General features: G+C 35.2%; 1 protein-coding gene across 2 annotated transcripts in view; it reads right to left on the reverse strand.

Moving 5' to 3' along the window:
- The window catches only part of dachs (unconventional myosin-IXb-like dachs), a 553,892-nt gene that overhangs the window by 26,161 nt on the left and 511,195 nt on the right, over positions 1-16,536 (reverse strand). For both annotated transcript variants that reach the window (XM_081754023.1, XM_081754024.1), the window contains exons 6-8: positions 11,709-11,868; positions 10,280-10,396; positions 5,821-6,056 (exon numbers count right to left, since the gene is read on the reverse strand). In XM_081754023.1, the coding sequence (XP_081610149.1) occupies positions 5,821-6,056; positions 10,280-10,396; positions 11,709-11,868 (513 nt within the window). The remainder of the gene's footprint in view (positions 1-5,820; positions 6,057-10,279; positions 10,397-11,708; positions 11,869-16,536) is intronic.

The following is a 16,536-nucleotide window of genomic DNA, read 5'->3' on the forward strand; positions in this document are numbered from 1 at the left end:
TATAACGTGATAGCCTTGATATTAAGATTGCAGGGGTCAATCTCGTGATAAAATCAGCCTACAATGACCGGGCAATATTTTGGAGTTCAAACTTTGACACGGAATATAAGTCTTTTGGCCATTTTCGTTCCTTGTAACAATAATACATTGAATATTGTGGCTTACATTCTGCGCACGTTAACATTCTGGCGAACACTGTTTGGAGCAATGGAAAGTTTTTGGTATTCCTCCCTAGATCTACTCACCGATGGAATGTGCTGCAAAATCACGTAAAGATTGGTCCGAAACGTAAAACTGACACTAGATGGAGTTCAAAAGCAGAAGCTTTGAAAGCACTTTCTAGTTAATTGGATAAAGTGATTGATATGTTGAAAGCTCTGCGTGACACTTCGACTGAAACACTTGATACTAGAGGAGATGCTGGTCTTCTTCTTGCAAGCATCCAGTCATTTAACTTCATCGCTTTACTATTTTTCTGGTCTGCAGATATCTCATATATTGATCGGATCCAAAAATTCCTTCAATCTCAGGATGTGAGTTTCAATCAGATTCTTATTCAGTTACAGAGTCTGGTTGACACCACTGATACATAGAGACTTGAGCTGGGCAAGGAAATCATTTCTGCAGCTGAAGGAAGTTGCAGGGCATGCAACATAACTGTGGATGCACACAGGAGAAAGAAATGCATGCCTGGGGAAGCAAAGAATGAACCCCTGACTGGACAGGCCAAAGTGAAGCTCTCTATCAATGAAATTCTAGATGAGATGAGACAACAAATGTATGATCATTTTACTCAGGTGCATGACCTGAACGACAGATTTGGATTCCTGTGTTCTATGGCCAACTTTGTGCAGCAGCTAGATGATGAGAGCGAGGAAAGGCTAAAAGCATGTTGCTCTGGTTTGGCTTTGTTCTACCCGAATGACCTGGATGGCTTAGAATTATTTCAGGATTGTAAGGATATAATCCGTTCACTAAGGTGTGCTCAGAAAACTAAAGAACAGCTTGACTTCCCCAAAAGGCATCCTGAAATAGGTATCTTCAATGGGGCTTGAAATTTACTAATGTTTGCCAACCGGTCTTCAGATTTTGATAACACTGCACGTATCTGTCGCATCGTGTGAAAGATCTTTCAGCAAAATGAAATTGGTAAAATCATACTTGCGTTCCACAATGAGTCACAAGAAAGATTCACGAATCTGGACATTTTTTCTATCGAAAATGAAATAGCATCTACTTTGGATTCTGATAATATAGTTGAGACTTTCGCTGCTACCAAAGCAAGAAAGGTATCATTCTGAATGTTGGTGGAACACAGGCTAATATGGTAGTGGAACTACTGTCAAAAGTAGCTTCATGTTTGAAGTGAAGGCAATAAAAATACAAACGTACCAAAAGAGTAATAAAAAGCCGTTAAGATCTGTCAATTGACTGATAATAGCTGGTAATGAAAAGTAGGATGGTATAACCCGTAGTAGAATTCTGTGCTTACATATTTAATCTATAGTATATTCCAAATTATTCAATATGTTCAGGATTTTTGTTATAATATATTCTAATACTATGTTAGTAAGAGGTAATGGAAATAATCATAAGTGACAGAATATGAACAAGACTGAATTATTAAATACAAAATAAATAGTCATAAAACAAATATGAAATCTGGAAACAATAGTAAAATAGACAAGCAGGAGACGGCAAAAGTAGTGGGTCTAAATAGATAGCACATTATCACTGGAGAGAAACCTAGTGAAAGATAAATGAAAAAGACACGCAGGAGAGAAATGTATTCTAGCTATTATTTACTGATAGTTCAGTAAAAAAAAAAAAAGTTTAAGTATTGTGTATGATCACTGGAGAGGAACCTAATGTTAAAGTGAATGGGGCTAATTGTAGAAGAAAAATCTAATCAAATAAAACCCATGCAGCGCAAATTCAGACAGGGAGAAACTATGAATAAACTGACTCATATGAGAAATTTCATAGGAGAAACACCAAAAGACGACAACCGAACAAAGAATTCTAGAAAACAGAGTTTACATTTAGAAATCGCATCGGTTATATTAGTATTTACAATGTTTGCAATATCAGTTGATTGTTACATTTTATAGGTAAATTTGTCTCTAAATGTATTATTGGGAGCATTACTTCCACTATTCCATCTAATTACAGTACGCGTTGATACTAGAAGAGTATAGGTGTAGGATAAATTCTGGATTCTTGATTGTTAAGTTTTGTTTGTTCTTAAGATGATGTTATTTCTTTCGTGGGTTGTAGTTTCCGTTAGACTTGTATCCTTAATCCTTTTTCTATTGTGTCCTTTGTTTAAAAATGAATGAAAAAGAAAACTATGCAATGATAATCCTCCAGTTTTATTTTTAGATACCAGCCTGAAGGCGGTTCTAAGTACTAAAAATATAGACAGGGATGCTGAATGTCACCTCATTTGTTTAATATATATATATATATATATATATATATATATATATATATATATATATATATATATATATATATATATATATAAGATTAAAATGATCTAAACACACACACCATCCGGAAAGTAAACAGAAAAAATGATTATGTAAATGAATGTCAAAAATAGAAGTATATAAATCACGATTGTTCGAAAAGGGGCCCCGATCTACTTCACTGGCCCCGGGCCCCAGTTTGCCTTACGCCGCCACTGCTCCAAACAACGTTGAACAACGGTGTTAAAGAAGGACTCTCTAACGTTCCTCAATACTAATACACTGAGCATTCCAGCGAATTTCCAAAACATACTCATATCATAATGTGTATGCAGAGTTGGGGCACATTTTTCCGATGTCATCTTCAAGAAATAAAGTGACATGTAAGTGTCATTGTTAATAGCATACTCTCTACATGCATCTGAATTATTATTAAATGTATTCTTTCCTGTGTTGATTAGAGCATTTTACGTCAATTAAAAATTTTCTGTTTCCCTGCGCCACCCTGTATTATCTTGTCATCGATATCTGGCCTGCCTACCCAAAGGTCACTTTACCTATAGCTTCTCAGCTAGAAGTATATCTGCTCATTCTTACCTGGCAAGGTACATATTATGAGACAAGGTATAGAATTTTAGTTTTATAAAGTTTGAAAAGTAAAACAAAAATAATAACCACCTTTTCCTTACACTACCTTTAGACAAAGATTAACCTTCACGTGTAAAATTCAAAGTTTTTCACATAAGAGACAAAGCTGTGGTAGCAAATAACGGAAAATGCCAAGAGCTTTCAACAAAAGGCCTCGATAGAACATGTGTTATTGAAATCTTTTACGGCGCACCATTACACCCTTTAGGCTAAGGGAGACGATGATTAAAGCAAGTGAATGATGATGGAACAATTGGTGGAATGAGAAAGTGGGAGGAAACAGGATCCACACAAACTTACTTGGCTGGATATTGAACCAGGGACTCCATGCACCAGAGGTGAATGCTTTACCACTGAGCCACCACGGCCCTGGCTAAGTGCTAGAGTGTTCACATGTGCAGCGTAGAGTCCCTGGTTCGATCCCAGCTTGTGCCAAATGAGCTTTGTGGTGGACCAACACCGTGTGCGTGGGTCTTCTCGAGGTTCTCCCGTTTCCTCCCACTGTCTTTGTTGAATCATATCATTCATTCTCATTATCGGCGTCTCCTTTAGTCTACACTGCCCAACCATGGAACTACAATTGAAGATTTCATTTAGATTACAAAAAAATCCATGATTCGGATCAAATCATTTGGTTTTGTCTCATATAGTCTCAGTGCTCGAAACGGGCATTAAACTTCAATCCATCTGGCAGTTCTTCTTTTTTAAAAGACGAAGGTGTACGTGATGATAATATTAATCAATTACGCCCGAACCCAGGGCCGTGCCGTGGGGGGGGGGGGGGCGACACAGCCTCGGGCGCCGAAGTAAGGGTGGCGAAAAATTCGAGAGAAAAAATAAAAAAGATAGGAAAAATTGCTTGGAATATATGTATGGAGGCGCCGTCGTATACTCTCGCCCCGGGCGCTGATTTTCCACGGCATGGCCCTGCCCGAACCCAAAATTAATTTGCCTTCTATATCAAGATGAAGAGGTTATCTGAGAACCGTAAAGTATGGAACTATAACTGAGCTGTAAGTAGCGCAAAATACTTAAAATAATGCTTAGCTTCGTACTTGTCTTGTCTTGTCCTATAATTACATTTGTGGTTTTAAAACGTATGTCGCAGCCTTATTAGCCATGTCGATTTCTGCACTAGAAATCGTTATAAGATAACGAAATTGTAAAACAATAATTGGTTTCCATTAAAAGATATGGTTACGACTGGAGCCGTAACAAAATGGCGCAGGCACATAACCCGAATTCGCCCGATTTAAAAAATGGTATACAGTGCAATAATTGTAAATAAGAAAAGTAGTGACGCCATGGATGTCTACACACTTTAGTTTATATCCAGAATAAAAAGAATCTAAAAAAAAAAAAACACTTTCATTAAATAAAACTTTGTATTAAAGAGGAATTCGAGACAGTTCTTTGTACCATGATGCCATATTGCCTCAATTTATCGTCTTCGTACTTTCAAAATTACTAGTTGAAGCTTACTATAGTCGGAAAAAACCGTTCTTGATTTGATTTCCATTTCAGGTATAATTTAGGAACCAAAAGTTTGCACATCATACGTTTCACAAGCTTGTATAGCAGCTGAAGGTCTACAACATGCCAAGTTTAATTCCGATCGGTTGTAATTCGTACGATAAGTGTTCTTGCCATGAGTGTCCTTCTCACGAAAAAAAATAATAATAATAATAATAATAAAAAAGACACATGAAGGACGAAAGATAAAAAGACACGAGATTAACGAAATAACTTTGCAACTAGCTTACGAAAACGCTCCAAGATATTACCAATATTATATAATAGTAATTTATTTGTATTTATTTGAAAATGAAATCTTTTAAGTTTTACGTCCCACGATTATCCCGGCTAGGCTAAAGGTGAAGGTGATGATCAGAAATGAATGAAATGGTGGAATAAAGAAAGTGGGAGGAAACGGGAGACACCAAAACACACCGAACCGGGAAACACCGAAAAAAAAACCCACGCACACAGTGTTTGTCCACAAGAAAACTTGGCACGAGCTGGGATCAAACCAAAGACCCCATGCACCAGAGGTGAACGCTCTACCACTGAGCTACCGCGGACTCTGTATTTATTTGATCCTTTAAGAATAATATTTAATGCAGGAAGAACACAAACAAACATCCAAAAGCTAATAAGAAGAGCAAGGTTGATATAAATGTTTTTTTTTTATTATTATTATTATTTTTAAAAAGAACTATCAAAATTAATGTTTACGATTAACCGTCATCCTGCAATTACGTTATGAAATAGATGACACTTGCATCCTAGTTAAATGATATTTTAGAAAAGCGTACGTACTTTAATTACACATTATCGTTTAAAGAAACAAGCTTGCTTAGTTTTGTTTGTACTTTCCTCTCATTACAATTTATTTGAACTGCCCTTGTCAAAAGATTTATTTTTATTTTTACATTCGACAGCTACTCTCGTTTTAATTACATACTGCCAAGCCAAGCGCTCGATTTTATATTTTGTCGCGTAGCCATTGTAAACGCCATGTTTAACTAATCTGAACGGTAATAATAGCCTAAAAATATCAAAACACTTGACAGATCCAGCTATTTGCTTACTTTTTCTAAACCAGTACTCACACTGTACCCGGTAATTAATCTGTCTTAGGTGTGGCAGGTCAAAAAAATAAATAAATATTCGATCGCAGTCAATGATAATAAACACTTACCATATTAGCATCACACATGGATTTGACGAGTTGTCCCCGTACGTTGTGTGTTCTTGTGGTGAGGCCACGGAAGAGGGAACCTCCAGATACACCGAGCAAACTAGCGACTGCTTTAATTTCTGTCTCTCCTTTCACGTCAACCTCTAAGCCTTGACCATCCACAAACTGCACATTGCCTAGCAATAGAACAGCAGCCAACACTCTTACAACGTCGAGGAAAGGAATACCCAAGACGCCTGTCGAAGAAGAGATATTCAATATTAATCAACATATCCATCTCATGAATACAATAAAATCTTAAAAATATTAGATATTGCCGTTCCGATATTTGGAAAGTAACCTCCGATTGGTTAAAAGAGAAACACCAAAGTAAATAAGAATAATTTATTATATACATCTGAAAACTACCTACTTCTTTGCCCTATTTTTCAACATAGTTTCCATAAACATTCAAGCTCTTATAATATATCTGCAATAACTTAGAAATTCCATCAGCATTAAAATCTCCTGCCTGTGCCTTGAGCCAGCCTGTGACCACATCTTTCAGCTTCTCATCATTTCCAAAGCGCTGAGATCACATAACACAGTCTTGGAAATTTCTGGAAATTCATCGGAAAGCCCCGAGATTGTGAAACGTCGATTTTTAAGAAACTTTTCCATCAATTTTCTGAACGAGTTTCTCAATGATCACTGATGGCCTGCCACTCCCCCTCTTCGTCATGAATGTTTGTTCTTCCATTTCCATTCACGAACAACTCCTTCGCTCATCATATTTGGTCCATACATGGCATTAAGTCCTAATGTATAGCTGCTGCCGAATATGGTTTTGTCGTAATAAAATGTATAAAAGCTTGACCTCACATTTGGCGGGGTTTTCTATTGCAGGAGCACATTTTGAGACGCTACAAAAGTGGAACAAGATCAGACAACCTTCACTCTACCACACGACTGGATGCAGACTGATGTACCGCGCACGTCTGTGTAAAGATGTAGCGCTGCTCCCACTACTTTACTCATACTTCAGTAATATCGGAGCACTATCGTCGCTGTAAGTAGTAATTTGCAGAAAATTTCAAGCAGCCCTCGTATAATGCTTGTATTTCAGTGAGCAAAGAAAATATAAGAATTTTGCAACATAATATTGAATTTGCAAGTCGTTTAAGTAAAATACTGGATAATTTCCAGATGTTCATCGCCCAAATTTATAATGCTTTAATATTAGTTGATTCAAAACATCCACAAATGTTTGAAAACTATGATATACTTTCAAAATATCACAATTTGACTATTTATATTTTTTGAAAATACCGTTACATCGTATTCCGAAATATTTACTGATGAAAACTTGAATGAATGAATAAATAAATACAGTGAAACTTTACTTAACGGACACTTTTGTCCCGGCAAAACTATATCTTATTATAGGACATAACCCTTCCTTTTACAAACATGAACAGTCTCTTTTTTCTTTACCTCTGCAGCGTTTTATAGATATGCCACATTGACTTGACACCTAGTCTTCCGTTGCAAGCGCTGCTATCGGCTGAAGGAATTCCACTCCCACTGCTGCAAGGCTCTCTCACTTAGCAACAGCTGAACCCTTATTGGCTCAACGCGTGTGTGAGAGTTCAGTTCGCATTTTTGCCGCGGATCAAGACATTTTGGCAGTACTATAGTAACCTCTTTATACGTAACAGCCAGGGATTATTTGTTAGTTCATACGTATTTAGCTAAGAAAATACCTACTGCAGTTTAAATACGAAGGAGAATCAAAAACTAAGGTTACAAGGCCGATATTTCTGGAGTTTCGTCTGTTACAGAGGAAGGAAGCGTGTGCGGTAATTTTAGTACATCGAGTTGGCAACCGAGCAAACTTTCAGTCTCCCGCCACCTATGGCGCAAGTTGTACGTAAACACAAATAGCGATTTGTTTGGAAAATTGGTCTCGCGAAGAAGTCCGCTTAGTTATTCGATTTCTGTAAGCAAAACATGTACCCGCGGTTGAAACTCATTGGCAGCTGGTAGAGATTTACCGAGAGACTGTAATGTCTCGTCAGCATGTCGCAGAATGGTGTCGAAAGTTCGCGGCTGGTAGAGAAAAGGAGTGCAGTGGCCGATCTAGCAGGGCATCAACAAGCAGTTTCGCTAAGACATCATCGACCACCCTCCTTACAGCCTGGATCTCGCTCCAAGCGACTTTCACCTGTTTCCGCACTTGAAGCAGCACCTAGGAGATCGTCGCTTCGCTTCAGACGAGGAGGTGAAACACTTCGTGACAACGTGACTGGACACGCAAGCACAGGACTTCTATGAGGAGGGAATCTTCAAACTCATCGCACGATGCGACAAGTGCCTCAACCAATATGGAGACTATATCGAAAACTAACGTAATATATGTATTATCTGTTGGTTGTATGAAATAATATATACACGTTTTATTGCAGGCTTTGTAACCTTACTTTCTGATCAACCCTAACCTGTGATCCATATAGTAGACATAAAATCCTTTATCCACAAAATATCTTTATCGAATATTTTGCTGAACCATCATCTCACAGAAGAGTTGCAGCTTGAAATAGTTCTCTTCTCTGATTGGAAACCTACTTTAATGAGTAAAGACAATCGTTAGGGCCTATCTTATGACTAAGAATTGTATCAGGGAACACTTTCCCTTCGTGGATAAATTCAGTTTTATTTTCCTTGGCTTCCAAAGATATTGAAGCAAGCGTTTGTTGATTTTACGATAAAATTTCAACAAGTAACATTTCCAAGGTCATCTTATTTGGAAAATACAATCAGTAATTCGAACGTATAGTACAGTATTTAATATTAGCCAGAAATGTTGATTACTCATAGGTCATACGGTAATTGTGTGTAAGTATACAATGAATTCATTAGTTATAAATATAGTAACCTCTGTAACAGATACCTCCCATTTACGGGCAAATAATTATGTCCTACTGGTGTCTGTTATTCAGAGATTTTACTGTATTGTAATGTTTATACACGCTTTTATTTCTAAAAATAAAGGTGCCGGTACGCTGGACCTCAGGTTCATAATGGTTAAAATGTTGCATATCTTTCAGGGTATTATTATTATTATTATTATTATTATTATTATTATTATTATTATTATTATTATTATTATTATTATTATTATTATTATTATTATTATTATTATTAATAATAATAATAATAATAATAATAATAATAATCAGTAGCATATTACTGCAGTCCTGTAACTAAAAACTATTATGTACATATATATAAAGATGTTTCAAAAATGTCCGATTCTTACATCTTAATTTTATAATACAATAAACGTAATGATAATATTTCTTAGTGATTTCTTTCTTGCTTTTTTCTCTTTCTGTAAACGGGCGAAAGTAACCTGCTATTGTTTATTTTCAAAAAGGCATCAAGAGTTCCATAAATACTGAATTTCAATAACAACACACATACAGTACATTGTTCATAAAACGTTCTTCAGAATACTGATCATGCTACCAAAATGTTTTACAAACCTTTATTAAATTAATGGATAAAGTTTGCGAAAAAAAAATCTAGGAAATGTTTTCACTTAATCCTCTTCCTAATAAGAATATGAACAATTATTTTAATTGGACACATTAAAACGAGAATTGAGTAAAGGATCCTTTGCGGAAAAAGTTGCAGTTCCAACAGACTATTTGTACCGGCTTTCAGTTCAGTTCAGTTTAGAAGAGGAAATATTTCATTCTCATTAAAAAGGCGCCGGATACGTCGTACCGTTGCGTACCGCCAGTGATTCATTGATTTACTAAATGTAATATATATATATATATATATATATATATATATATATATATATATATATATATATATATATATATATACAGGGCCAGATCCAGGATTGTCTGAAGGGGTGTGCACCAATAGCTACCAAAATAACCAATCACACTGAAACTCTTCAAAATGACATGTGACAATATTCTTTATCCATAACAACATTGATGCATAGAACTGTGAAAAGTATTTTAAAGAGGGTCGCAAGTGTTACGCAGGAAAAAAAATTTTCTTTTCTCCTCCCGGCTTTCGTTTTCTTCCCTACTTGACAAGTGTTATATTGTTTTGCTTGGTGAATGCTTTTCCTTCAACTTTTCGAAAATCGACTTAAACTGTTGCTTTTGCAAAGTTCTGCTTTAAGCCCGAAACGGAAACACGATGGCAGAAAGTTTCGGAAAGTGTTGCTATTTTCTCAATTTAGATCGTGTATATTTACAAAGAAGGGGAAGGGGGTGCACGTGCACCTTTTCACCCTACCCCCTAAATCCGGCCCTGTATATACACACACTAGAAACTAAACAAATTATGAAAATGTGGAAGGGAGTGCGAATGTGTGTGCCTGAAAGACAGACAGAGAGAGAGAGAGAGAGAGAGAGAGAGAGAGAGAGAGAGGAAAAAGAAGAGCAAGGATTACCTAAACAAGCCTTCCAAGCCTGAAATCTTGCGGCGTCTTCTGCTTCATCTTGTTTCGTGTCACCACGATTGAGGTAGCGAAGATTATGGATTGAATACCCTTCCAAATTTAGTTTTACTGCAATAGATAGACCGACATTGCTTTTAGTCTAAAATTATTACAATTCCATAATATGTACGTTAAAATAAAAACATCAGACTACATAGAAAAAAAAAGTATTTTTCCACATTTTTATATTTCGTCTGCTTCAGACAATAGAAATCTTCCTCATGATTGCATCTTTTGTGCTTCAAACTATTGAATTTAACCTTTAGAATATGTATTTTTCATTATAGACTAAATAACTATAACAGTTCAATTCATACGTAATGTATCCCTCGAAATGTCCAAAAGGGATGAAAATAAAAGATTTTTATACTTAGGCTTTCAACTTAATTTACGTAGGTACATCAAGTCATGAATGAAATCACATCGGCAAGAACTAAAATTTGTATTGATACGAGCTGGAAAGGAAACTTACCTACCGTTCTAATTCTTGTACAAATAATCTACATATTAAGCAAGTTTTCTTCTCTTAGCTAGCAAGAATTAGGACATTAGGTAAATTTTCTTCTCTTAGCTAGCAAGAATTAGGACATTAGGTAAGTTTTCTTCCTTTAGCTAGCAAGAATTAGAACATTAGGTAAGTTTTCTTCCTTTAGCTAGCAAGAATTAGGACATTAGGTAAGTTTTCTTCCTTTAGCTAGCAAGAATTAGGACATTAGGTAAGTTTTCTTCCTTTAGCTAGCAAGAATTAGGACATTAGGTAAGTTTTCTTCCCTTAGTTAGCAAGAATAGAACATTAGGTAAGTTTATTCCCTTAGCTAGCAAGAATTAGGACACTAGGTAAGTTTCTTCCCGTAACTATAAAGAACTAGAATATCAAGTACGATTTCTTCTTCTAACTATCAAGAATTAGGTAAGTTTTTTTCTTCCCTTTTTACTGATCTGACTTCCCTCAAGAGCGGCCACTGTATCAAGTATAACGTACCATTCCATAAAACCGCCTGTCATGTTGTACGAAAGCACTGATAACAATACATGAATATGCTATTTCAATTTAAAACTGAATAAGAACAGCAAGTTCACAGACCAGGTTGATTTGGCATCAATTGTATTTTTTTATTATTTATTTATTTACATTACACATTACAAATAATATATTTTTTATTTATTTTAAGCAGAAAATAATGGCCACGTCATATATATTTGATTACGTAGTGAAATCTTACTATGTTTCGTATATTAGCGCACACTCTACCTTAAAAAAAAAAAAAAAGTATAATAATAAACATTCTATGAATTTTTGTCGTAATATGTCGCAAGAAATAAATTTCCTTCAGGGAAAGTCATTTACAAGATATTTTGGTACAGAAATATTATAACAAACCTCTTTCTTCTTGCGTCAGTCCTGCTAACATCTGATAAAAGATATGATAATTTTTCTCGTTTGGGAGTGGACGAACAACCCGAGTTTGGTCCAGAAAGTAACAATGGATCTTGGTTCTGTACAAAGCTCCATCTGTCACCTGAACTTCAATGAAGTGACCCTAAAATAAATGAAAAGCGTAACAATTTCTTTCTTACATATTTCTTACTGACAAATAAATAAAATAAAATAATAACATTATTAGAGCAACCTAAGAGAACAATAACACTAGTATATGGTTGCTACCTTGAACGTCATTTTTGTTACCTAAAGGTCCAGATAAAACTAATTTTAAAAGCATAATTTTAAAAAATAAAAGCGTACTCTGTAAATAACGCATAATTCTCGGAAAATAAACTACCTGTTTAACCCTTGGACTACCAACGGGGCAGGGGGGGGGGTACTTTGTAACCATCATAGTATATTTTTTGTAATTACTCCTCTAATCGTTTCTTTAAAATTGTAAGAAAATTTGTTATTGCTCAAAATGTTTAGCTAAAGCGAATACCTTACGGTGGTTCAAATGGAACGTCAGTGTGTCTGATAAGATTTGCAATTTTAAGTTGGTGGGCATAAAGTACCCCCCCCCCTCCCCGTTGGTAGGAGATGTGTCTCACATCTAGCTTTATCCGGCCTTTTCTGGATTTAGCAGTTAGTTTTATTCTGTGTACTGTTCATTTTGAGAGTTTCACGTTAGTGTGCCTCATAAATTTGCAATTTTAAGTTGGTGGGCACAAAGTACCCCCCCCCCCATTGGTAGGACATGTGACTGTCATTTAAAAGTGTCCCTCCTAGATAATAGCATAATAAATATCTTACCCTGTGTACTGTTCACTTCAGTCACTGTAGATTTTTTGTGAGAGTTTCTAATTTTGTTTCTTTTGCGAGATATATATATATATATATTTAATCTTAGCAGGTGGGCACAAAATGACCCCCTCCCCCATCTTTGTAGTCCGCGTTACAAAAAAAAAATATCTTCGTAGTGGGAGGGTTCATGGTCAGTTTAATTACTGTAAAGAAAAACTAAATTTATATTTTATTTCCAGCAACAATGAAGAGCCAAGCATTTCAACCATGGATATTTTGAAGAGTTTTTTTTTTTTTTTAATTTATTTTATTTTGTTTATTTTTGTCCCGTATATTACTTATAGTGAAGTTTGAAATTTAAGAATGTAAAAATATAATTGAAGTTCTACGGGGATCAGGACAACATTCTAAATCACTATTTGAAGATTAACAGTTTGATAGTCAATAAAAACTTTCAATCAAAGCAATTCATCATTTGCTTCAGTTGAAACAAGCCTTTCTACGCTCAATTGGATTTTAAAATTTTTAAATGGTTGTGTCTGATAGAAGAAAACCTTGAGGCATACTTAAAACTTGCAATTAACCATCTATTCAAGATAATGCAGATAAAAAGACTGAGAATACCAAAGATGACTATAGTGATTGCAACGAGTCGTGAAGCTTGACCTAGATCTACCAATTCCAGCATCCAATAGAACGCTCTAGTTCTTTATGTGTTTCTTTGTCGCTCGTTTGACATATATTCTACGTTTGGAAACAATGTTGGTGAATTTCTGTTGTTTCACGTTTTCTCAAGTATGCGTTCGGAAGGCTGCTTCACGAATTGAGCCGAATTCTTCCGATGCATCACCAGTGTGAGGCAAAACAGTTATGCGATTGGTGCAGAGCTCAGGCTTCACGAGTCCTCTATAGATTGTCATTTTTAAGCATTGCTTTATCATTACTGCAGTGTATACATGCGTAAGATCATATTAACTTACAGTCACAAAAAATTTAATTTACATTATTGGTAAAGAGCATTTAATTTCAGTTCATTGCTATGAACCCTATTTTATATAAAATATTAAAAGATAAAACAGAGAGTATATAATTAAAATATTGTTTGCGTTTCATCATTTATGTTAAAAACAAATTTCAAATTAAACATAATTTGCAAAAAATAAGGCATAATTATAATACTAATAACGTAGGTTGCTCTACTCACTACGTCTGTCAACATTTTAAAATCTTACATATTACAGAAGTGTGTTTGATAAGTATTGGCATATTCAGAAAGAAAAATACTAATTTCGTATGACCAGAACGGGAACAGAGTAAAGTGTGAGTGGGGAATTCTAGTGATCCGTTCTGTCAACAGTATGTCCACAATGTGAAAGCTTATGTTTTAAAGTAACAGCAAATACTCGATAATAGCAAAAGATGGCAGCATTATCCCATAACTTTCCATTGTATTTCATTGGAAGCGACGATATTCACAATAATTGAGTCAACTTCGAGAGATGAATATACAAACTTTGTCCAAAGACTAATTGAATCGGTAATTAGAGAGTCACCCGTGCAATTTTTGACTATTTTGTTTTATTCGCTGTACAGAACACTTAATTTAACCCTTCAGAAGATTCCTTTCAACAATACGTTGTACAGAGCACTGTAATTTAACTTTTCAGAAGCACCCTTCTAATAATACGTTGTACAGAGCACTTAATTTAACTCTTCAGAAGTATCCTTCCAACAATACGTTGTACAGAGGAGTACTCTAATTTAACTCTTCAGAAGCATCCTTCCAACAATACGTTATACAGACCACTGTAATTTAACTCTTCAGAAGCATCCTTCCAACAATACGTTGTACAGAGCACTGTAATTTAACTCTTCAGAAGCATCCTTCCAACAATACGTTGTACAGAGCACTGTAATTTAACTTTTCAGAAGCACCCTTCTAATAATACGTTGTACAGAGCACTTAATTTAACTCTTCAGAAGAATCCTTCCAACAATACGTTGTACAGAACACTTAATTTAACTCTTCAGAAGCATCCTTCCAACAATACGTTACACAGAGCACTGTAATTTAACTCTTCAGAAGCATCCTTCCAACAATACGTTGTACAGAGCACTGTAATTTAACTTTTCAGAAGCACCCTTCTAATAATACGTTGTACAGAGCACTTAATTTAACTCTTCAGAAGCATCCTTCCAACAATACGTTGTACAGAGCACTGTAATTTAACTCTTCAGAAGTATCCTTCCAACAATACGTTGTACAGAGCACTTAATTTAACTCTTCAGAAGCATCCTTCCAACAATACGTTGTACAGAGCACTGTAATTTAACTTTTCAGAAGCACCCTTCTAATAATACGTTGTACAGAGCACTTAATTTAACTCTTCAGAAGCATCCTTCCAACAATACGTTGTACAGAGCACTGTAATTTAACTCTTCAGAAGCATCCTTCCAACAATACGTTATACAGAGCACTGTAATTTAACTCTTCAGAAGCATCCTTCCAACAATACGTTGTACAGAGCACTGTAATTTAACTCTTCAGAAGCATCCTTCCAACAATACGTTATACAGTGCACTGTAATTTAACTCTTCACAAGCATCCTTCCAACAATACGTTGTACAGAGCACTGTAATTTAACTTTTCAGAAGCACCCTTCTAATAATACGTTGTACAGAGCACTTAATTTAACTCTTCAGAAGCATCCTTCCAACAATACGTTGTACAGAGCACTGTAATTTAACTTTTCAGAAGCACCCTTCTAATAATACGTTGTACAGAGCACTTAATTTAACTCTTCAGAAGCATCCTTCCAACAATACGTTGTACAGAGCACTGTAATTTAACTCTTCAGAAGTATCCTTCCAACAATACGTTGTACAGAGCACTTAATTTAACTCTTCAGAAGCATCCTTCCAACAATACGTTGTACAGAGCACTGTAATTTAACTTTTCAGAAGCACCCTTCTAATAATACGTTGTACAGAGCACTTAATTTAACTCTTCAGAAGCATCCTTCCAACAATACGTTGTACAGAGCACTGTAATTTAACTCTTCAGAAGCATCCTTCCAACAATACGTTATACAGAGCACTGTAATTTAACTCTTCAGAAGCATCCTTCCAACAATACGTTGTACAGAGCACTGTAATTTAACTCTTCAGAAGCATCCTTCCAACAATACGTTATACAGTGCACTGTAATTTAACTCTTCACAAGCATCCTTCCAACAATACGTTGTACAGAGCACTGTAATTTAACTTTTCAGAAGCACCCTTCTAATAATACGTTGTACAGAGCACTTAATTTAACTCTTCAGAAGCATCCTTCCAACAATACGTTGTACAGAGCACTGTAATTTAACTTTTCAGAAGCACCCTTCTAATAATACGTTGTACAGAGCACTTAATTTAACTCTTCAGAAGCATCCTTCCAACAATACGTTGTACAGAGCACTGTAATTTAACTTTTCAGAAGCACCCTTCTAATAATACGTTGTACAGAGCACTTAATTTAACTCTTCAGAAGCATCCTTCCAACAATACGTTATACAGAGCACTGTAATTTAACTCTTCAGAAGCATCCTTCCAACAATACGTTGTACAGAGCACTGTAGCAATTAAAGAAGCAAAGTATTGCTCTCAAAAGCGCACGGATTATTCTCTAATTCGACGGTACTATGCACCTACCTCGTACCTCAAAAAATAAATAAATAAATAAATAAAAATAAAAATAAATAAATAAAATAATAATAATAATAATAATAATAATAATAATAATAATAATAATAATAATAATAATAATAATAATAATAATAATAATAATAATAATCATCATCATCATCATCACCATTACAGGAGAAGAAAAAACGTTTGAAAATGTTGGAAATTAGTTAAAAGTCGTTGACTTTCAACTAATTTTCAACTTTATCAAACTTTTTTTTCTTCTGTAAAGTAGTGTTTTGTTTTGTCTTTT

Source organism: Thermobia domestica, chromosome 3 (assembly GCF_964235325.1).
Source record: "Thermobia domestica chromosome 3, izTheDome1.hap1.1, whole genome shotgun sequence".
NCBI classification, from domain to species: Eukaryota; Metazoa; Arthropoda; class Insecta; order Zygentoma; family Lepismatidae; genus Thermobia; species Thermobia domestica.